Source organism: Protomyctophum parallelum (assembly GCF_964188405.1).
Source record: "Protomyctophum parallelum genome assembly, chromosome: 1".
Lineage (NCBI taxonomy): Eukaryota > Metazoa > Chordata > Actinopteri > Myctophiformes > Myctophidae > Protomyctophum > Protomyctophum parallelum.
In genome coordinates this window covers 86,766,802-86,790,943 of record NC_139697.1, presented here as the reverse complement: position 1 = coordinate 86,790,943, position 24,142 = coordinate 86,766,802, and the positions used below count along the sequence as shown (strand labels likewise).

The following is a 24,142-nucleotide window of genomic DNA, read 5'->3' as shown; positions in this document are numbered from 1 at the left end:
CTAAATCCCACATTGCTGTATCTCTTCTTTTCTGCGTAAGCATGGTGTGTCTACCACCCCCTTTCTGCAGCTCTCTGCAGTTATAAGCTTGAGGGCACAGATGGTACCGCAGCAATAGGATGTAGCCTATACAGCATAGTAATTAAAACCCAGAAAGCATGTGTCATTAGTACTCATTTTGATTTTTCCATTAGCTATATATATATATATATATACACACACACTCTATATATGTGTGTGTGTGTGTGTGTGTGTGTGTGTGTGTGTGTGTGTGTGTGTGTGTGTGTGTGTGTGTGTGTGTGTGTGTGTGTGCGCGCGCGCGCACACACACACACAGCACGTCACGTCGTGCCGCACAGCAAGCTTGTACATCTGCTAACTTTGATTTATTTTTATTTTTTTAAGTGTGTGAACTACTGATTTAGAAGGCATTTGTAGAATGGGCCCCAGGTCTTAATGGGTTAAAAATATTAAGACCAAAAATAGAATAGTTACAGTGCTGTGCAGCATTGTAAAATACAACATAGAACACGCACACAAGCTGTGCGCGCGTGCTAGGTTAAAAAAATAAAACTAGGTTTTTAATTTGTTATGGTGACCTGATAGTATTGTAATTAATGATATTCTATGCTGATATTTCAGGCGTCTATGTTGATTAATTGGTGTAGCTTCATTTTCTCATTCAGACTAGTGGCATTAGTGGAACTGCTATAATTTATGTTTGGGTTCATGTTTGGGCTTATCAGCACAATATACATGGTGACAGCATCTCTTGGTTTAAGACAGTGTTCAATTCATTTATATATACTGAAGTGTGTGGTTTTTAATTATTTATTGTACAGCACTTTGGTACAACTTTGTGCTACTCTCTCCATTTGTGTCAGTATGCTTGTTGTCATGAAATGCGACCAATATCTACCTACAGTTGGATTTAGTACTTTCAGCTGGCATTTCAAACCTGCTACTTTGACCAATAATTGTGTGTACACAATATGCATGCAGGCTGGCAACGCCGCCATTAACATGTGGTGGTTTCATGTCAATCTCAATCAGAATGTCATCTAGATCTCCATGTCAAGACGTCTGGCAGATAAGAACCAAATCGCACATCCAGACCCATTACTTAATCAGATTTTGAACGTTGAAGTGACTAACCAAAGCCCAAATTCTACTACTGCTACTAACTGACTACTACGACTGTACTAGCTAGCAGTCAGTTAGCCTCACAACTTGTGAGACGTCTGCACATTAGGATTATGTTTAGAGCTTAAACTATCCCTAAGTCTTCTGATGGTTAAAGTGATTCAATTATTTTCAATGGTACCTTTATAACAAGAAATTATGACATAGTCATAATGTGTAAGGTGAAACAGGCGCTGTCTCCGTCTTTGTTTTCCCCCATATTATTATTGTTATTAGTTTGTAACATGTATGTTTACACTCTGAGTTAAATGAACACTGGCTTCTGGCCATGTAGACTGGGGTCCCAGACAGTCTAGATATGAAAATCATAATGAAATGGCCTAGGCTAATTTCTATCAATTTAATTTGGGGGTCCTTTAAATTAAAGTGGCTGAGAATCAATGGGTTAATCACCCTGAAGGTGAATTATATCCCCACAATGACCACTTAGGCAGACATCCCTTAGGTATAGTAGGCTGCTGGCTTATTATCACAACATGAAGTTATATCATAGTATATTAGGCTGCTGCTGCTATGTTATTATAACAACATGAAGTTATATCATAGTATAGTAGGCTGCTGCTGATATGTTATTATAACATGAAGTTATATGATATAACTTCATGTTATAATAACATATCAGCAGCAGCCTAATATACTATGATATAACTTATATCATAGTATATTAGGCTGCTGCTGCTATGTTATTATTCCAACATGAAGTTATATCATAGTATAGTAGGCTGCTGCGGCTATGTTATTATAACATGAAGTTATATCATAGTATATTAGGCTGCTGCTGCTATGTTATTATTCCAACATTAAGTTATATCATAGTATAGTAGGCTGCTGCGGCTATGTTATTATAACATGAAGTTATATCATAGTATATTAGTCTGTCTGTCTGTCTCCCCCTTTTTTAACGTGACAGCAGTGGTGATAGAGCAACAAAGGCAACTACCAGAGGAGACTGTGAAGTGCCAATCAGACGTAGTGTGTTTGGTAAAACAGTCTTCTCTGTTAGTCTCCCATCTCTGGAACAGTCTCCCTACAGAAGTAAGAGAGACCTCCAAATTCAACCTGATGAAGGCTAAAAACAAATCAAATCTGTAAACATGAGTAATTATCAGCTCTCAGATAATTTCTCAATTCACTCTGCGGTTGTTTTGTCCCCTGTGCAATGTTTTATTGTTCTTGTATTGTATTGTACTGTATGTGTTTTTGTATGTATAGAGCCTGCTCAGGGACTACAGATGTAAATTAGCTTATGACTAACTCTGGCCCATTTACATGGATGTGAAAACTGACATGTTGATTAATGAGCATTGTCCCTGTCAAATAAATAAATAAATAAAACGTATGTTTCTCTGTCACAACCTGGCGGCCGTGGTTAGATGTTCTATTGTAAATAGCAGACCTAACAAAATGAGTACTAATGACACATGCTGGCTCGGTAATGAAGTAACAAAGATGTATGCACATAGCGCAAACAGCACATGTGAACTGACTAACTGAGCCATGTATGATAATGTCATAGATGAACACCACGCATTTGTGCGACCACGCGGCAGACATTATCAAATATGACTATCGTAAATGTTACAGAGACACCTCCAACAATATCGCCGAGACAGTTTGGCCACAATTCTGAGACGATTTAAGTCTCAGAATTGACTAGGTCTTCAATAGGTCGTCTACATTTCATGAGCTTTCATTAGTCAGTTATAATGTGAGAATAGTGCCAACACTCCCATTTGCTTGCTATGGGAGAGCATCTCCTGATGCGACAGATGGCGCTCTTTCCCAATGCGAGTCACCACTTGTTTTATTAAAGAAACAGGGTTACGTTTGTAACCTATAGTTCTTTCAATCAATACTACGCTCAGTGACTCGCATTGGGAAAGAGCGCCATCTGTCGCATCAAGAGATAGCAAGCAAATGCTCGCTTGCATTGTTTACATAACCACGGTTATTACATAACCTCCAGGTTTCACCTGACAAAAACAGTAGCATAGCATGGAGGTCGCCCAGGGACCATAATTGCATACTACAGAACAGGTATTGATAGCTACAGTATTTAGGTCTTCTCAACAATTAACCACCTAAACTGAACTCCAACTGACAAACCATAACATGAATAACTTAGCATTGTCATGTGCAATTATATGGCTGGATGTTTCTTTAGAGATGTGCATTCAGTTATTATTGTTGTACACAACTGTAGCTCTCTGGCAGAGGCAAGAAAGCAACCAGGTGATCGACGGAGACGTACAGGTAGATACAAAGGCTTAGCCCTGATGAAGACCGGTATAGGTCGAAATAAGTTGGTTTAATAAATATTCTTCTCCCTTTTAACTTTTGTGTGCCCGGATCTCCGCCTTTTTTCAAAAGAACATCTACATATTCCTGGATTTGAACATCTCCATGAATGACATCATCCATTATGTCAACAAGTGGTTGCAGAACTTGGCATACTGTAGCACAGGAAAGATATGGTGGAGGGGCTTTATTTCCGAGTCACAGTGCAAAAAGTTTATTTTTATTTTTGTATAGCTAGAAGTGCAGATAGGCACACACAGGCTCCATACATCTTGTTGTGGTTATTTTGTCAAAATGTATTGCAGCATGAGCATGGCAGTATTAACTAAGACCCAATTATTTATCTGCCCCTTACAGTTCATTCAGGCAAATGGAGAACGGTAACCCTGCTTGAACAGACCAATATAGTAACTTATTAGAAGCAGCTGCCTTTTAAAGCACCAGGTCAATGTAGAAGCCAACTATCTAGTTGTTAAAACAACAGATCTAAAGAGATAGAAAGATAAGAGAGGCACTGTGAATGGAAAAGGGCGACCAAACCCGAGAGGACGAAGAAAGACAGCAATATACCGAAAAAGTTAAACAGAAAAAAGCTAGCGCAACATACCTGCAAGCTCATTTGTCAGTCATAAAAATACGTTTTCTCTGCCGTGAGCCACAGCTTACTGGCATTGCAGACGCGAGTTTAGCTTCCAGTACTTCCATAGCAGCAGTAGCAGTTGAGAGGCAGGAGAGACCATTGCAGAGCTCCTTAGAAGGGCTGCCGAGCCAGAGCACAGTCACACATATTCCAGGAAAGCGTGTCATTGGGTCGCTAAAGCCGCACTTCTTTTAATACATCCATGAAGCCGCCAAAAGAATTGTCAATCTCATATGCACGCACTTATCTATGCAGGGTCAGGCAAGGTAATCCGTGTCGAGCACGCTTCTTTGATTGGCACTCACAGCAGCAGCAGTGAGTTTTTTGGGCCTGTCAGTTGGCCGGGCTGTACCACTAAGCTGTTAAGTGTGAGGGGTGTCTCTGAGACGAGTTACAGAGAGAAGGAACCGGAGAGGGCTAAACGAAACAACGCAGCAAACACCCGGCTGCCAGCACAGTCCATCTCACTGAGGGTATTTTTCCCGCCCTCTCCCTCTATTTCACTCGCACTCCCTGCATTCCCTTGCTCCTACTTTTTGCTGGCTCTCTCCAGCTCTCCCCTCTCTCTCTAATGGCTCACTCCAGTCACTCTCTAAACTATGTGGGGAATTGTATGTACTCGGCAACTCTCACTCTGAGCTGCTTGTTGGGATCACCACCACATGCATAAGAGATTATCTTTTTTTGACAAAAAATAAAATAGAAGGCCAATCTCCATGGCAATATCAGAGATTTCAAAGATGTATTAGTTATTTGCTGGGATCTCTTCTCAAGGCAATAATAGTCCTTGGTCACGCCATCTTAAAGGGCTACTTGTCCTCCCCGAGCTGATTGGGAGACAGCAGATGGCGTAAGATCAAAACTTGTGATCTGTCCTCCAGCTCTCAAACAGAGCACTCTCTGTTGCTGCAGCACATAATGAAGGTCTGGGGGGGAATATACGTGGCAACAAGTCATTTCACTCCATCTCCTAATTCTGCAAATTGTATATGCTCATTGCACAAAAGGCAAGGAATGATCAAACAGTGTGCTGTGGCTACCTATGTCCAGCTTTAAGGGTCTGTGTAAACACAAACATCGTCCTAACACAAACATTGAATGCCATTGACAATGAATGGCCAGCTTTGAGTGCTTGTGTAAACACAAACACTGAACACGAAGGTGAGGACGCAAATTCTGATTGGCCGGAATGAGATGATGTATGATAAGAGTGCCCCTCACTTCACACAGGTGTGATTTTTTTATATACAATTTAGTTACCACACAGATGAAATTCCTCATCGCTCCATTAGCAATCTTCACTAGAGGTTGTCAAAGTGGGGTTGTCAAACAGGGGTCCTTGAGGGGGTTCCACGGGTCCCCAGCTAAATTATTGCCTTTAAGACATAACTGACCCATTAGGGTCTATTTGTGTGTGTGTGTGTGTGTGTATATATATATATATATAGTGGCCCTTTTGTGCCAGGGAATACATCTTCAATACAGGAAATAAACGTTCAGAATCTACAGCTTGGTAGGCTGCAGATAACCAACACACCACATAGCCATGCAAAATGTATGCTTATCAACAACAGATAAATATTGGCTACTGCCATCGGTTAATGTCAGTTTAATTTGCCAATAACGGGCCCAGGCCGTAGCGTAACGGTCTGGGCACCGAACTGGTAATCCAGTCGCAGTGTGCCGCGGGTTCGACTCCCGGACCCGACACGGCCTTTACTGCATGTCATCCCCCATCTCTCTCCCGTTTCCTGTCAGCCTACTGTCTGTCCCTTCAAAAATCAATAAAAGGCGTAAGCCGCAAAAAAATATCTTAAAAAAAAAAAGAAAATGCCAATAACGATATTGACGGCAAATATCGGCTGATACTGATATGTGGCAGATGCATTGGTGCATCCCTATTTTCTACTATTCCTACAAATTGCTCACACTCACGGTCTCACGCAAATAACTTCACATTATCTCTGGAGTCATGTGATCAACACGTATCGGTCAGATTGTTCCAGATACCATTTCAAATGGCTATGACTGCCTTCCAATGTTTGCAGGCCCTGGTTAGGCAATCAGGCCTGGCGGAAACCTGCACTCAAAGGAATGAGCGTTTCTAGTTTCAACACAGATTCTATCCTAGACCATCAAGCTTTGCCTCTTCTGTATTGAGTGCAATGCAAAGAAATGCAGGTTTTTTTCTGTAATGAATCTATGTGATGGATAGGCTCATTTCAGTGGTGCTAGTCTCTCGAGACAGACTGTTGACTCAATATTCAAGGAAAAGGGGGCGCTGTTTTTCCTTGAACCCATCATCAGATGGGTTCTCAGATTGCAGAGCTGCTAACCAGTGTGTTTCCTCTCTCTGCCCCTGCCGTAGGCTTAGAAACACAATATGTTAGCCTCTTCACTTATGGCATCACTATCCAGGCATTCCATAAATCAGCCGGACAGCTTGACTTAGTTCTTATTTACCCTCCATTTGTCAACATCACACTCCTCCACCAAGCTCCTGTAACTCTTTCCAAAATAGAGATGGATAATGCTTTTGTAATTTGTAGGCTAGAGGGCCTTCTGCTACTCATAATACAGAAACATTATATCAACAGCTACTCATGATAGTGAAACTCAACGTCATCAGAAATATACAAACAATGCCGGAAGTGTCGCAGGTCGCTTGGTCTTCAACCAGCCATAATTCACATGTCTCTCCCCCTTCTCCCTCCATTAGTTCCCAGTTGCTGCCTGCACAGAGTACAAAACTCTGATGCTGGCCTTCAAAGCAACCAAAGTTATGGCACCCCCTTATCTTCAAAGTCTGATCGGACACTACAAACCGCCTTGTGTGCCCAGATCAGCCAACACAGGGAGGCTGGCATGCACTAAAATATCGGGACAACACTCCACACGTCCCATACTCTTCTCCCTTCTGGCTCCAAAACTATGGAATGAACTTCCCATTGCAACCAGAACTACAGACTCACTCCCAATCTTCCACCCTAGTCTGAAAACTCACCTCTTTAGACTCCATTTTGTCCCTTAGCACTTGCCGTAGGTACCACTTGCAAAGGCTAAAGTTATGTAACTTATGTAAATCGCTCTGGATTAAGAGCGTCTGCTAAATGCCTAAATTGTAAATTTAGCCTGGAACACCTGAAGCATGCGATTTCCAAGAGCAATTGCAATCCCTTGCAGGAGTCTTCTAAAATGAGAATGTGGGGATTAAAACATCGCCAGCTTTACCTGGTTTCTTCCTCTTCGCTTTCCGTAGTTGCGTCTCACCAGAGTCTTGTAGTTATGGTTCTTCTTTGTCAAATAGTAGTACAGGACACAATCAGCCACACACTGGAACACAGGGAAAGAAACACATTTTCTATTAAAAAGGTTGCCACCATCTATAAATGAATGAACATTCTGTGTGTATGTCCACGCTTATCTCGAGAACCACCTGACCGACCGCCTCTCGAATGTGTTGCCAAGGAGGACCCAAGGGAGTGCTGTACAAATATCTGACCGAATCCTTGCTTCCTTATGGTAGCATTTCACGCGTGGTGTTTATTTTTTTTATCACTACGAGCTGTAGCCTGTAGCCTATTTTTCACGCTCGCACTGATGAAACACCAAGGGATTATAATGTCAACATTAAAGTAAAACATTTAAGCTAACCCAGGTAATGTGATCACTCTACGTTAGAACTTTAGTTAAACTTTCAATTTGTGATACAGAAACAGACGGTCATCAGGCTAATTTTTTATCATCCTAACCTTGTTGATATATTACGCCATTTAGGTTGAAATCGTGATATAACTTTATGTTCCGCATCGCGGGTTGCGGAACTGATGATTGACAGGTGGGGCGGGTGTGGGTTTTCGAAAATTGGACCAGTGCAGGACTCTGATCTTGACCCATAAGGAGATCTCCATATCGCTGTTTGTCTGTGGAACTGTCTGTCAGTGTCACTGTGCCGTCATTGACTAGCCTACAAGTACTAATAATTCTTATTGTCCCCGAAGGTGTTGAACAGGTCTGTTCAACACCAACAAAAACACAGAGCACACCAAGACAATACATAAACATGAGGTCCCTGCTGTACGAAGAAGAGAACCATCCTATCGTTGGGGCAGTTTGTTTAATTCTGCAATGGCTGAGGGGACAAAACTCCTACTAAAACAGACCTTTTTCCATGCAAGGTTCTGCATCTTTGTCCAGATGGCATGAGGTCAAAGAAGCAATACAGGCGATGATCAGTGTCATTTGATATTGAAAGTGCTAAGCATGTGATGACCTTATGGTTCATATCAGAGTGTGTGGGTGTGGGAAGTCCGATAATCTTGGAAGCAATACAGGTAATACTGAAAAGTTTGTTTCTGTTGGCTTGGATAGTGTAAAAACATTTACAGGTTGAATAATTGAATAATTCTTTTGTTCAGGGAAATAGAAGATGAGGGGCAACAGATAATGATTTTAATTTACGAATTACCGGTACATGACGTGTTTTCTGAAAACAGATAATAATGTAATATGTTGATCAAACCTAAGTCTATTGTCCAGAGTGAGTCCAAAATATGTGAAACTGTCAACGTGTTCTACTATTTTATCATGAATGAGGAGTGGGTTGTTTTAATGTTATTTTGTTCTGTCCACATTCAACTTTAGGTAGCTGTCAATGCAACTGGGTTCCTAACAGGCATAATCTATCTATAAATGCGTAGAATCAATGCGTGTACACAGACAGACAAATGGATAATCTGCAGTTTACCTTTCTCTCCAGATACGAGGCAATGAGACCAAAGTTTTTGGGGTGTTGGACAAATCTGAAAACAAAAATGTTATAATAGGTTAACAGAGACAGAAAACTTATTTCAGTAACACAGAGTGCCATTATGATACACAGTACACAGTTGTATATACTCATCGCACAACACCAAAGGAGTATGATGGAAATTATTCCATTTACAGTAACTTCCATTCACACTCACTTTATTTGTGAGCAGAGATTATTTAATAATTGTTTATTATAATATTTCAAAGAAAATCTGCAGACAGCAAACAATGAAGAAAATCTTACCCTGTACAACCAGACCACATACCAGTTATTTTTTTTTATAGTTTTATTTACAAGACAAATTCTACACAAGTTATGAACCAATCATTTATATTTAAGTATAGTAAAACAACTTTCAAATATCAAATATCGGCATTCTGTAGCATTTATCTTAACTGGCCGCTTGAAACTGTGACTCTTGCTGTGACTAATACTTTAATAGAACGTTCAAATTCATACTCTTAGTCTTGACACAGTGAAACAAGTAACTAGTCTGTACTTTTATGAGTGACAATAAAACAACTTCTCACTTGTCCTTGAAGATCTCCTTTTCGTGTTCAGTCCAAACATTCATGAACTGCCGGGCTTTGTACACCTTCATCGGGTCGTCCATCAGGCCATTCATGTTAATGAACTTAACTCGCCGCTGCTCAGTGTCAAACATCATGGGGGGAATTACCGAAAGCTGCCTCATCTGTTTCTCATTGTTCTATGGGACACAGGCAGAAGAATCTGTTTCTCATTGTTCTATGGGACACAGGCAGAATAATCTGTTTCTCATTGTTCTATGGGACACAGGCAGAAGAATCTGTTTCTCATTGTTCTAGACTATGGGACACAGGCAGAAGAATTGCGACTGGTTCATTACATTTTGATGAATCAGCTATGATACGACCACTGATGAAATTATATATTTTTTATTTTTTACTCCCGTCTGCAACTTCAAGATCAGAATATTTCAGGTATATATTCTTCTCAGTATCTCACAGCTGAGATACAACCTAATCCGTGCTTAATCAGAATACTTGAGTAACAAGAATATTAAGAATATATTATTGGGCATGTCAACGTAGCAAATAAGCCAGTTTGTTCTGGTACTCAATACTCACCTCCTGTTCAGAAAGGCCGTCAATGATTTCTGATATCTCATGCTCACTTCTTGCAATGGTTGCAGACATGCCAGTTCCTCTTTGGCCAACTCTGAGTGAAGAGAAATATTTAATGTTGTATGAGGGATGATAAGACAAAGTTACCTCTACTATGCTTTTCAGAATCAAACATAAATAAGGAAATGGATAGCAATAGTTCTGTTACACTTCATATTTAGAATTAATCGACTTTCCAACAAACACCCTTACATGCACTTCAAACTAGATTGGGCTAACGGCACACTAGTAGTTAATGGGGTAGTGTCATAGTGCGTCAGTCAAACACATGACAAGACCATCTCCAGGTTGGACCCGTGCTCCCTTTAGTTTCCTGTCTCTACATTGCCGATACATTACACTCTCATCCATTTAACTTGGGTCCATGGTCGAATTCACACCTCTACTTCAGTAGACTCGATGCAAATGGGTGGAGAAGTTGCATCATTCTTGCATATTTAATTTGCTGCGTTTGTATTCAATTAATAAACTATACACAGTGAAATCTATGGTGTTAAATAACACTATGGTGAGTAATAATTAGGACTTGAGGGTAGCACACACACACACACACTTTTGCTTTATTTGATGCGATTGCATTCACACCTGCAGTGAATCGAAGTCAGGTGCACTTTGAAGTGAAACCTCAGTTTTTTGGCGAAGTAGAATGTGGTTGTTCAACAGGTTTAATGCCAACAATTGACGACCGTCTTTCAGGCTAGACTGCATATATCTAAAGTTACATTTGAACAGCCAGTGCACTGACCGCTGAGTTGCTTGTCATGAAAATCCACTTTAAAACAGTGTAATCGCTTGTTGTATGTAGAAAAGTATTCCATAGCTGTGGTCACAACAACAGACCAGGCAGCACACGGCTTCTTCCTCCAGCAGATGCACCATTGTAAACAATAAGGACTCAATTTCCCATAACCCTTTGCACACCGGAGCGACGGACCATGAAACTCATGAATCTCAGGGAGTGTTCTACAATTAATTAATCGGGCAACTCGTGAATAGTAGTCAAAGTGTTGTGTAGCAGGATTCAAATGAGCCTTCACACCTGCCAAACGAAGCACACATTCCGACAATACGCATCAGGATTCGTTTTAATCGCAGCATCACATGCTGATGTGAATGTGTCTATCAGGTACATTTTGAAAGCGTAACATGCAAATTTACCCAGACTAGACCGGTCCCTGGCTGTAGAGCACCGAGTCGGTTATGATGGAAGTTGGAGATCCATGCCCCACGCGGCTATGCAATACCCATTGATTGTATCCATGTCAGAGTACCCGTTCCACCCATCTGTCTGTGTCCCTTTAATGCCCATATTATGGAGATTTCTGTATCTGTCTCTCTGTGTCCCTTTATTCGTGTCAGGAATGCCCAAACATGGGGTGTTGTGATGTCAGAACAGGCCAGCTCCATATATGGAGCATGGGCAGGGAACACCAAACGAGTCGCCCCTTTACCAACTCGCCCCGGGCGTACAGCCGGCGGAACTGCGCAGCCTGGTATTTCTAAAGAAACTAGGGCTGCACGATATGGACAAAAATTCATATCACGATATATATGGCAGATATCTCGATATCGATACGATACGATATAATGTATATCACGATATATAGGGCAGATATCTCTATATCGATACGATACGATATATCGTGCAGCAACATATTTTCTTAATGGGCGTGGCTAGCGATTCAGGGCTGGAGCCAGGCTACAACAGGACAGAGGGACAAACGGAGTGATGGTTTATTTTCCGAGGGGCACAGGCTAAAACAGAGGGCTGGCTTTAGAAGTGGACGATATATCGATATATCGACGATATATCTATATCGTGATACCGTTTCCTTTTTGCGATACTGATATTGTGCATGTTCATACCTCGATACCGATACGATAACGATATATTGTGCAGCCCTAAAAGAAACCTAAGTAAATTATGCTTAAACGGTTAAACCTAACCTTATTCCTAACCTTAACCTCAGTAAAACTATGCCTAAAACCAACCCTGTACCTAAACTTAACCCTAATAAAACTATGCCTAACCCTAAACTTATTTCTAACCTTATTCTCAGTAAAACAAAATAAAGAATACAAGAGCCTTTTGTGGCGGTTCTGGACAACCGTGAGTCCGACCGACACCGGGAACTGCACTCCCTGTGGGGGTGTGGATTGCGTGTGTCGAATTTGAGGTCGGTGGGGCGAACGGTTCTCGAGTTATGTGCATTACAGCCGTACAGACAGTACAGACTAGGGTTTAATGCCGGGATCCCGGGATTACGGGCCTCCCGGGTATAGGACACGAAATTTTCTTCGCGACCCGTCATCCTAATAAGCCAGACCGAATCAGCCGTTGGCAAAAACAAGATTGACAAAGCTGCTGCACTTGTCAATCATTTAGCCTAATCAGTCTCTGTGAGAACTGAGAAGTGTGTTTTACCCATAGAGTATTAAAAGGAGGGTTTTACCGACGGAGCGAGGAGTTTCCTTTCCCCGTGATGGACATTGTCACTTCTAAACCCCTTTTGGCTTTTGCCTGCATGTGTGCGTCTCTCTCTCTCTCTCTCTCTCTCTCCCCCTCTCTCTCCCTCTCTCCCTCCCCCCTCCCCCCTCCCCCTCCCCCTCCCCCCCCCTCCCGCTCCCCCCCCCTCCCCCCCCCCCCCCCCCGCACTGGCCATTTTAACACCCAATAGGACAAAGCGGGATGATCAAATTCTCTGCAGTGGAGAAGGGAACCCAGCACCACTGCTCAAAGGGTGAAAGCCCTATAGCTAAATGTGAAAGAAAGACGTGAGGTCGTTTATCCCCCCCCCCCCGTGCTTCGACAGTCACATTAGTGCAAACTCCTTAATTGTCACGTTTTCTGAATAGCGTAGTAGGCCTATAACATTATTTTATTGCGTTTCGTTCAAATAAAACGTTTTCAACCAAAAGATATCAATTCTATTGAACATATGAAGTATCTATACATGCATTTTGGTGGGCACTTTTTTTTCTGACGGGAATTCCCGCGGGAGCACGGGAAAAGGTCAGCAAATTCCCGGGAATTAAAATGAGCCAAATCCGGGAAAATATTAAACCCTAGTACAGACACGTGGTAGATTTAGGCTCTCAATTGGCAGAGCTGCATCAAGCTCTTTGGTGATGGGCAGGGGCTTATTGACTCAACCAAACTCTCTGTATTTAACATGATGAGCCTCAACAATGTTTAAATGTAGTGATGACAAAACTAGGATTTTTAGTCTGAAGGTTTGGCAACAAATGTATGCTTCCAGGGTTCTCTCTCTTTAGCTGTCGGCATTTCAGCTCCATAATCAATGCAGAAAAATGCATTATGCTGCTATAATGTTGCCATCATAATGTTTGGTCACATATGTACAATTGGTGTTCTCCTAAGGTAAGATGCAGTGGTTTAGCCAATAGACTTAAATACTGAGCTCTAATATACAGTGTGCTCAATGCCAGACCAAGAACGTATTGGAACAGCCATTGCTGTGAAGTCTTTCAATAGGAATGATGTAGTTTATGGGGCCAAATGTCAGCCCTACCCTCATGTCCATTCCAAAGCTAATTCCAAGAAAGACCCACACTGCCTTATGACGAGCCAGTATCTTGAGAAACACACTCGCACACAAAGAAGAGAAACAGGCCACTACAGAAACAGGTCTCTTTATGCGTCTCTGTCGGTACCAACTTTCTAAATGCAAAAAGTTTGACATTTACAAATCCATCTGATTTTCATATTAAATAACAATGAGGAAAGTTTATTATGCTTTCTGCAGTTAATTTGGGAACACATCTTCCATCATGATTCAACCACATTTATTGATATTTTCTTTATTTTCATTACCATTATCTTCTACAGTTGACCTAGCAGAGCTAGGGCTAACATCAGCCACAGCTGTGCACTGTGTTGTGCAACAGTCTTACCTCTGGAAGCGCTCCTGTTGCTCTCTCTGCTTGCGGATCTCAGGGAACTGCCTCTCATAGTACTCCCGTGTTCGGCTCTCCTTGGCTTTGCGTCTGGGGTTGTTCTCCATTCTCTCCACCTTCTTCTCCCAAGCCTCCATCAGCTGGTCATATCGCTGGCAGATGTTCTGTTCCTGTGAATATACACACACGCACACAACAGGAAAACTTTAAACAACTGCTAATATGAATGCTAATATCCAGCGATGGTAATATCACTGAATATACAGGTTTTGTGATAACTGCTGCTAAACAATAAAGGGAACAAAAGTTTGGGAAACTAAATTACGCACTAATTGTGGTGCTCTCACAAAATGTTATCCATGGACCATGACTAAGAATTTATAAATAACAGTACTGCACAAAAAATATACATAATGTTCATATTTGGGATTGTGATTTGTCACTTCAGAGCACCTGCCAGTGTTGCCAAGACAGGTGCCAAATCGAGCTGGAAAGGAAAATCAGCATCTCCATAAAGCTTGTCAACATACTGAGGCACAAAGTGCTCTAAAATATCCTGGTAGATGGCTGTGTTGACTCCAGTTTCCACTCAGTGGACCAACACCATTCACATAACATGGTCCCAAATCATCACTGTATTATCAATTCCAGAGTCAACACAACCATCTATTAAGATATTTTACAGCACTGACTGTGTGATTCCGTATGTTGACAAGCTTTATGAATACACTGATTTTTTTTTTCCAGCAGCACTTGGCACCTACCCACAAAGCTTTACTGGAAACAGACAGGACCATTTGCTGAACTACACATATCCTATTTACACCACTCAGAATAGTTAGGATTAGTGCACACCACTACCCTAGCTTAGCCTGTTGTCTGACGCATGTCTAGAGAATAATTAAAACAATCCCACTTTTGTTTAGAAATACTGTAGGATTCAGCAGCACAAAACATCACCATGATGTTCTCTTCATGGAGTGACTCTGTAACAAGTTTGTCCAAAATAAAAACCCTCCAGAGCCAGAAGAGTTAAAATGTTCAGCGGAGACATGGAAAGAGTCCCATATGGGGGAGGACAATACAGCCTTGTTTCCACTCTCTCCAGCGAGGGCCAAACAATTCACCTTCCTCTTGGCATAAGGCCATGTCCACTCCACCATTGTCCAGAGTGCAAAAGGTCTATCTGACCCTGGCTGGGTGCAACCTGACAAAGGTTGCACTCACTGATCCAAGCAATACAAAAAGGAAAAGTGCTTCTACATGAAGTGATTAGACTATGTTTAACCATGAGCGTGCTGATAAGAGAGAGGAGCTATTTGGTTGCTATTTGGTCTGAGCTCTGATCCGATTTAACAGCACCATAAAACTTGGAAGGCTTAAACACACAGTACGTGATGTGGTTCAGCAAACAATTGTAAAGATGTTTACCGTGCATTATTTAGACATGGTATGCTAAGTACTGGACTACCCACCAACACTACAAAAATGTACGCCAAAAGTAGAGAATCGAATGTGCCACTAAACTGAGGTACTTATAATTAACCATTTAAACCCTGTATATTTTGTTGACCGGGGCCCCTGGTGGTCTATAATTTGACCCACTCCTTTTTCCCTCTAGACCAAATCTCTTAGCCAGAAATAGTTGATTTACCGGCTCACTAAACAATAGTACACATTGTGAGCTTGTAGATGTTATTTGCAGCAAATACTAGAGTATTTTGAATCAGGACACCAGGGTTAAGCATGAAATATTATGTTTATGTCAATATTGGGATGGTGAAACAAATGTTTAAAAAACAAAAGTCATTACTCCGACTTCAGATATGACACAAGGTCTCTGAGATAAAGTGTACTTTGTATATTCTGCTATGCTGAGTGTACTGTCAAAGGTTCACTCAAAACCAATTTTATACACTATATGAACATTTGTGTGTGGAAGCTATTGTGAATGTTGGTAAATCAATATTCTTTTCCACTGACTATTTTAAACTAGATGTCAATTTGACAAAAAAAATCTATTTATATTTAGCATGCTCAATAAAAGTCTCTGCAAGTTGATTTTCATACTGTAATGAAATTAATGAAATCCAGTGACTTCCTCAGAATCGCACAAAGCATATTATGCTTTGGAAAATGTTTTGCAGTTATGTCAAGTATACTGTGAGTCATGCACGTTATGACACTAGACCACCAGTATGGTCCTCTAAGGTATTGACCAGCCTTAAAGGGACACTTCACCCTTTTTGCCAAAAAATATATGTTAATGATGACGTTTAGAAGATTTTATGTGTGTAATATGTGGTTTTAGATATTTTAGATTTTAGCAGTGAGCCCAGTGTCTCTGATAATAATAATAATAATAATAATAAACTTTATTTATATAGCACCTTTCATACATAAATGTAGCTCAAAGTGCTTTACAGGGCAGAAAATATAATAAAAACAAAAGCAAAACAAAACAGCATTAAAACAGGCATGCAGTTAAAATACAATAGCGCAGTGTCAAATCAGGAGAAGGCAGTGGTACAAAGATAAGAACAGATAAAGCAAGGCAACGACATTAAAAGAAACAAGCAGTAATAAAATACAGTGAGAACATGAATAATAAAAAATAAATAAAAGATAAAAAGATCACTTAAAAGCAATGTTGTAGAGGTGGGTCTTGAGCTGAGCTTTAAAAATGTCTACAGAGGCTGCCTGACGAAGGTACAGTGGGAGCTTGTTCCATGCCGACGGCCCGTAGAAGCATTGAGAGCTTTATAGACAAGTAAAATAATTTTAAAATCAATCCTAAAAACAACCGGAAGCCAGTGCAGTGATGCCAAAACTGGGGTAATATGTTCTCTCATCTTAGTTCTAGTTAAAACTCTAGCTGCTGCATTTTGGACAAGTTGTAGTCTGTCAGTTGTTTTCTTAGGCAGTCCTGAAAAGAGTGCATTGCAGTAGTCAAGCCGAGAAAAAACAAAGGCGTGGATTAGCGTTTTAGCATCGTCCAAGGACAAATAGGCTCTGATTCGTGCAATATTTCTACGGTGAAAAAAGGCAATCTTGGTAACATGATTAATGTGTGAATTAAAATTCAATTCAGAATCAATAATAACCCCCAGGTTCTTTACTGTACTGTTACTTTCTACAGTCAAGTTGCCAAGTCTGCTTATTATTGATTCCTTCTGCTCGCTAGAACCGATTATGTCTTATCCTCATTTAGCTTGAGAAAGTTCTCACTCATCCAACATTTGATGCTAGACAGACAGGTCAACAGTGGGTCTAAAGCACAGGGATCATCTGGGGCCACAGAGAGATATAGTTGGGTATCATCAGCATATAAATGAAAATTGACTCCGTGATTGGTAATGAGTTCGCCCAATGGCAGTATGTACAAGGAGAAAAACAAAGGACCAAGAATCGAGCCCTGTGGAATACCAGAACTGATGTCGTGTTTGTCTGAGTCAAACTCGGCTAGATTGACAAAGTAACTTCTGTTTGATAGGTAGGAGGTGAACCAGGACAGGGCCGTACCAGACAGGCCTATCCAGTGCTCCAAACGCTGTATTAAAATTGAATGATCAATCGTGTCAAATGCAGCCGTTAAATCTAGAAGTAAGAGAACGGATACATGTTTCTTGTCAGCAGACACCCTAAGATCATTCATTACTTTTACAAGTGCTGTTTCTGTGCTGTGCCCTTTCCTAAAGCCAGATTGGAATTTGTTGTGCATATTATTGTTCTGTAGAAATACATCCAATTGATGAGAGATGCATTTTTCTAAAACCTTGCCCAGAAAGGGTAGATTTGAAATGGGTCGATAGTCACCAAAAACAGAGGGATCAAGACTGTGTTTCTTGAGTAAGGGCCTAACTACGGCAGTCTTCAGTGAGTCTGGGAAGACGCCTGATTGTAGAGAGCTGTTTACAATTTTAAGGATATCTCCAATCACACTGTCTAAGACCTCTTTGAGAAAGGTGGTGGGAATTGTATCCAATGAACAGGAGGATGATGTCATCTGTGAAATGGTTTTGCGGAGTTCGTCTTCATCAATTGCGCAGAATGATAATAGGCTCCCCCTGGAGAGATCTACCCTGGGACCATTAGCTGCTGTTTGAAGGTTTGCGCTAGCAGCAGCACCATTCATAATATCAGCTCTAATGTTAAAGATTTCATCGACTGGGCTCACTTCCTTCCTGGACTACAATTCCCATATTGCTTTGGTGCACTGCTTCTCCTTGTGGATGAAGTATTCTACGTCCGAGCATAGACATGGTTACGCCCCGCCTGCCTCTGATTGGCCTACAGACACTGCCGGCCTTTCCGCCGAGGTGGATAGCTATATGCTGGTTAGTCTGCCGCGAGGTTACTCCGTGGTGGAAAATAAATAAATAATACAAGTACGATACAAGAGAATTACAGCTTGGCACGCGTAACAGTAACTTGTATGTTTTGTAGAGAGGCAAACTTGTTTTTTGCCGTTTATTTGTACTGTGTAAACTTGAAACATTATTGTAGCCTACTGTAAAAAAGGTTTATTTCCTCTTGATCTTTATCCTTTTAAGTATAATAGTATTAGTTTACTATAATTAGATTAATACACGATAATCAACACTAACACTTACTAACACTCGCGTCTCAGAGGACAGTCGGTAGGCCAATCAGAGGCAGGCGGAGTATTACCATGTCTATGCTCGGACGTAGAATAGATATACGCCTTGTGGATAAGGGTTGGGCAGTCTTAATGAGACAACATGTAGTCCAGGAAGTAAGTGAGCCCAGTGTCGATGACATCAGAGACACTGGGCTCACTGCTAAAATCTAAAACCACATAAAGACGCCCAGGAAAATGTTCTAAATCTTCTAAACGTCATTAACATATATTTTTCTGCAAAAAGGGTGAAGTTTCCCTTTGAGTGTTTAATGTACTTGGAAAATAGATAGATAACTTATGGTGCTTGTTGAATGTATGCAAAGCACCTCATAACAGATCTGCATAACTGTTAATACAGCAAAGGTGATACAGCTTTCGAGACCCTTATTAAGTAATCCTGTATCATTTCTGTTATAGCATTTAGCTCATCTGTGTGAGAGCACAGTTTGTGTTTGGGGTAATTGTTCAAATGTCCTGTATGGGCATGGGCTTTCTCTGTTCAAAGCATTGCAATCACACAAATTCCTGGAAGTTCTTTCAAACTATCTCTCCTTAAAGGCAGATACTTACCCTTTGCTTTCGAGCATGGTTTCTTCTCTTGAAAAACAGTATAAGCTTCTTTCTCATAACTTGGTTCCTGCAAGAGATCAAAATGTACAGTATATGATCAAGATGAAGAGCCCATGTTAATAAACCATTCTTCAGCCACAAAAAGCATAGGTAATGGCCGCAGCACACAGCATACAACATAATGTCCCATGCCATGTTCCTTTGCAATGCTAGAACACTCCATTCAGGCATCTCTTTATACCATCATAATAGAACACAGTCATGTAAGAATAGCGCTGAAATAAGATGAACACTAGTAACATCATAACAAATCAATAATCAAACAGGAATAGGAATAGTATTTCCATGACATGCACATTCCCACAATTCTTCATACAACTGGTGCTGCTGCTGGACCCAAAGTAAACCTAGGTCATTTCTGCAGCACACAGTATATGTAATGTCCTGTGCTTTATTAAACAAACACTTCCTTCAGGAAGGACTTCATCAGGTTAACATTAACAATTAGCTACTGCATGAAGACACACCAAATATCATGGTATTTCTCCAAGTAATTCAGCAACAAGACAACAGCCAAGGAGTTATATCACTATGCTTTATGTGATAAGAAAATGCAGTCAACAAGTTCAACACTACCATTGCAGATTAGGAAATACTTTTTTTCAGCAAAGTCTAAAATATAACACAATCACTGAGCCTCTCTCTTTGCCTTCATTCAGACAGCTACAAAGTACTGGCAAGTTGTGGGAACTGTTTTATTTGCACATGGAGGTGGCAGTAGACGATAGAACATGTCTGTTCTGAGGGACAAAAAAAAAGAGTTTTGCCCAAATGGGCCATTCCCATGGTACAGCGCTGATAAGAGCTTCATACCAGACAGACTGGCCTTCAAGCCCATAAAACACACACTCTCTCTCTCTCTCTCTCTCGGTGTCAGTAGGGCAAAGTGACCTGGTGACTCAGTGATCAGACTGGGCAGTGAATTATCAGCACGATTTATCTAGACGAGGTGGGTGTTATGTTATCCTATCACTACCCTCAGCTGAGATGCCTCATATCCTGTTAAGTGTCATGAATATTACATCGGGTACACTCTTCTCACATTCATGTGCAAGTCTATATACATTAACAGCTAAACGTAACATAGCACTTACGTCTTTATATTGTCGTGGTACACTTTTGTATCCGATGGCTGGTTGTATAAGGGCTGAGAAGAGAAATAAAAGGGTAACGAGTACCAGTAGTGGATTAATCATTAGCCATTAGGAGTAATAGTAATAAATATCCAATATTGAAGAATGCATCATTTGTTTCCAAACACCTTACAAAGGGAAAAAGTGAATAACCATTATAGTCCCCTACAATTATACTTACAAGCTCAACCTTGGGACCAAGACCTTCAAATATCTTATGGGCTTCTTCAGCTTTTTTCTGGTAAAAGATTTAAAAAAAAAGTGCTCCAAGTGTTAAATGTGTCAATTTACAAAAATGACATATATTCACCCTCAATCGACACAAAACAAAAAAACAACTAAAGCACCAACTGCCCGCCATTTTTGTGTAAAAATAATGTAGAGCATAACATAACATCTTCAAGCATAGGATCATGAAAACCAAAAACACAAAATAAAATGGGAGTCACGAAAAGAAAAGTAGTAGATATTTTTTCATAGACATTTATTTGAACATGCTGCAAAAATCCTTTCCAGAGTGAAACATTTCAAGGCTGTGTTGTACCTGTCTGCAAAGAGGAGCTACATGATACGAGCAAAAGTACAGTGAGGAATGTTCCACTGGAGCATAATAAGGGCTGGCAATGACAGCTCTCCAGGATCACAGCAGGCTGTGTGCTCTGAAAGCTCATTAAAACTAGCCTTCAGTAACTCTTAAACATCCTTTTTCATGACCCTCTGCCTGTAGACTGGGGCCGATTTCCAAGGCCGGGGGATGATGTAAGTGAACGACCAGTTTTACTAAAAAGGGTTAATGGCTGACTGCGAGTGAAGGCGTGTCCCAGCACTGTCATAGCACAACGCAGCCTGGGAAGACATGAACTACAGTAACCTCTACTCACACACACACACACACACACACACACACACAACTCCACTCCCATATCGCTCTGCGGAAATACAGATAATGAAGCCTGCCTCGCTCAGCTCTCCTTGTGGTGGACAGACATTAAGAAAAAATATATATATTCTCACGATTATAAAAGATTCACAACTTCACATTAAACAGTACCATCGCAAGCATGGAAGTCTAAGAAGTAACTTGTAGAAAGACAAGACAAAATAGAAACCAAAGGAGGCATACTCTAGGCTAAAAGACTTCATACGTTAAGTATTCATTATTTGCGATATGGTGAAAATATCCAAGCTCACAACACCTTGTGGGCAACTACATTTGCCATTTTAGCTTCTTTCCAGAAAACTCGTGACATTTTCTGAAAATCTTCATCTATAATGACATGCCCAAAACAGGTTCAAAGTGGTTGAACTACCTCAAATGGTACAAAAACAAAATAGGACAAATGAATGCATTGGAGTTACGAGGCCAAATACCAACCCTGTTCTCATCGTAGATGATCTGGACGATGCTACGGTGCTTAATGTGTTCCACTGGGGGCGGTGTCACTGGCTTTTCTGGCTCTACTGGCTTTGCGGCTTCCTCCTCTAGTTGTTGCTAAGAAACATGAAGACAATACAATATTACTGTAAGTAAAAAGGCACACAGAATACACAGGTAAAACAGGGGTAACTTCTTTTTGTATGTATCGTTTTTAAGTGCTTTATAATTGCATATAGGTCAGAGTAGACAGACAGGAAACCAAGGGCAGAGAGAGGAGAGACAAGTGAGACAAAACAGGGCCTGGATTTAAACACAGCTCACTAGGACCATATGATTTATGTGCATTAACAGGCTGAGTCACCAGGCACCCCGGATACATTATTTTTTAATGAAGTGCCCAATTTAAAAGTGAAAAAGTGCACATGGTTTCCACGTATATGAATTTAGTTTGCACTCAATGGTGTTTCAGGGACCACGACTCAGCTTCTGTCTGCACTGTTGTGTTGATCTGATCCAGGCTTTTGATATCGGAGGCCCAGGCAGGATTTATCAGATTAGTCTCTGCCTGCTTGTTTAGGCTTAGCCTTTTCTTTTTTCCTCTTTCCACTGGACTGTAGGTCTCTGACACCGGGGCCATGCTGACAGACAGTTGAACTGGTGACTTACAGGTTATGTAAACTACCAGGTTTCATCATCATAGACAACATCAACAGAAGCTCCTGAAATACCTCAAACAAACAAATCCCTGAAAGTCTTTTTGTGTGTGTGTGTGTGTGTGTGTGTGTGTGTGTGTGTGTGTGTGTGTGTGTGTGTGTGTGTGTGTGTGTGTGTGTGTGTGTGTGTGTGTGTGTGTGTGTGTGTGTGCGCGTGTGTGTGTGTGTGTGTGTCAGGTTAAAATCTCCCTGCTTACAAAGCTTAGCTTGCATTGTGCATTCCTATCTAATGAGAAGAAATTCCAAAAGATAGCAGTAGAAAAATAACCACTATAAAGCACCTCCAGAGGGAGATAACGACAGGAAGCAGGGGATTGATAGAGCAAGTAAGCCCTGGGCTCAAGAAATCCACCTCTTTCTGGGAGCATGTACTTTAATTGGGAGCAGCATCTTACAGACCAGGAGAATTGCCTTTCAACGCCACTGGTGCCATATGTGGCTCTGTGTGTTGATTAGTGGCCCTCACTGACAGTACCAGCAAGCGTATATGGGCCTTAGCAGGAGCTTGCATCAGTGACACTGAGGTCAGACTGAAAATGTTCTTCATGGAGCTGAATGGTTCTAAACTGTACCAGAAACTAGAGTTCTAAACATGAATAGAAACTAGAACTGAGTGACATGACTTAAAGAGGCATCACAATATTTATGGGACAGGCGTTGATCAGTGAAATACATTTATATTGGCTTGTTTTCTGAGGGTTAAAATATACAGTTGGCCAATGTGAACACTTTTATGTGTTCATGTATTGCAATCTGTGAAGAAAAATAGTGCAAAGTGGAAGCAATGGTGAGGTAGAGAGGAGACCAATGTTCCCTCTAATTCTCGGTTTTTAGCAAACACTCAAACCTCCTGAGCAGACATCAGCAACTACTGAGCAAACATACGTCACCTTGACACCAACTATCCAAACGTTAGATAATGCGAAGTGAGCACCCCTCACTTCACACAGGTGTGATTTCTTTTTTCAAAATGGATTTTGGTATACCAGTGAATCAATGAATAGTTACATAAGGTTACGCACTACAATTTACAACATTTTTATTTTATATCAAGGTGGTAGGCTAACACTTTTAGGAATATTCATGTAGTCTATATCAGTTGTTCTCAAACTTTTCAGGCTGTGACCCCCCAAAGTAATCATATTTGAACTGGGGACCCCCCACCCAGACAAGCAACAGAATGGTTCCACAGACAAATATTGTGAAAATAACCGATCTACAAGCTCGTTGTGAACTTGTAGATCGGCTATTTTCACAATTAGTGCCTCTTTCTTATATTATTTAATAATCTGGCCAAAAGTGTGTCTTTGAACTATAGTTTCTCAGATTGTCGAACGTCAGCCCCTTATGGCCCCTACTATGCCGGCTATGTAGCTCTACATAGCAGAGGAATTGATTGATTGAAAGATGTATTAACACAGAAGTTCCATATGGGGCTAGACCGCTAGAGATTAACGTTAGCTTCCACATGTTTCATTCATAAGTACACAGGACTAGAGGCTTGTTGTGCTGTAGTGATATGCAAACACTAACATAACCACGTTAGCTTACCAGCTAACACAAAGCTAACATTAGTCCCTCTCTCGTTGTTATTGCGCACAACCGTGC

General features: G+C 41.0%; 1 protein-coding gene across 2 annotated transcripts in view; it reads right to left on the bottom strand.

Annotated features, from left to right (window-relative positions):
* ncor1 (nuclear receptor corepressor 1) overlaps positions 1–24,142 on the bottom strand; it is an 84,118-nt gene that overhangs the window by 42,550 nt on the left and 17,426 nt on the right. For both annotated transcript variants that reach the window (XM_083762085.1, XM_083762086.1), the window contains exons 6-14: positions 21,819–21,935; positions 20,625–20,681; positions 20,405–20,457; positions 19,251–19,317; positions 14,036–14,208; positions 10,064–10,154; positions 9,485–9,663; positions 8,889–8,943; positions 7,373–7,474 (exon numbers count right to left, since the gene is read on the bottom strand). In XM_083762085.1, coding sequence (XP_083618211.1) covers positions 7,373–7,474; positions 8,889–8,943; positions 9,485–9,663; positions 10,064–10,154; positions 14,036–14,208; positions 19,251–19,317; positions 20,405–20,457; positions 20,625–20,681; positions 21,819–21,935 — 894 coding nt within the window. The remainder of the gene's footprint in view (positions 1–7,372; positions 7,475–8,888; positions 8,944–9,484; positions 9,664–10,063; positions 10,155–14,035; positions 14,209–19,250; positions 19,318–20,404; positions 20,458–20,624; positions 20,682–21,818; positions 21,936–24,142) is intronic.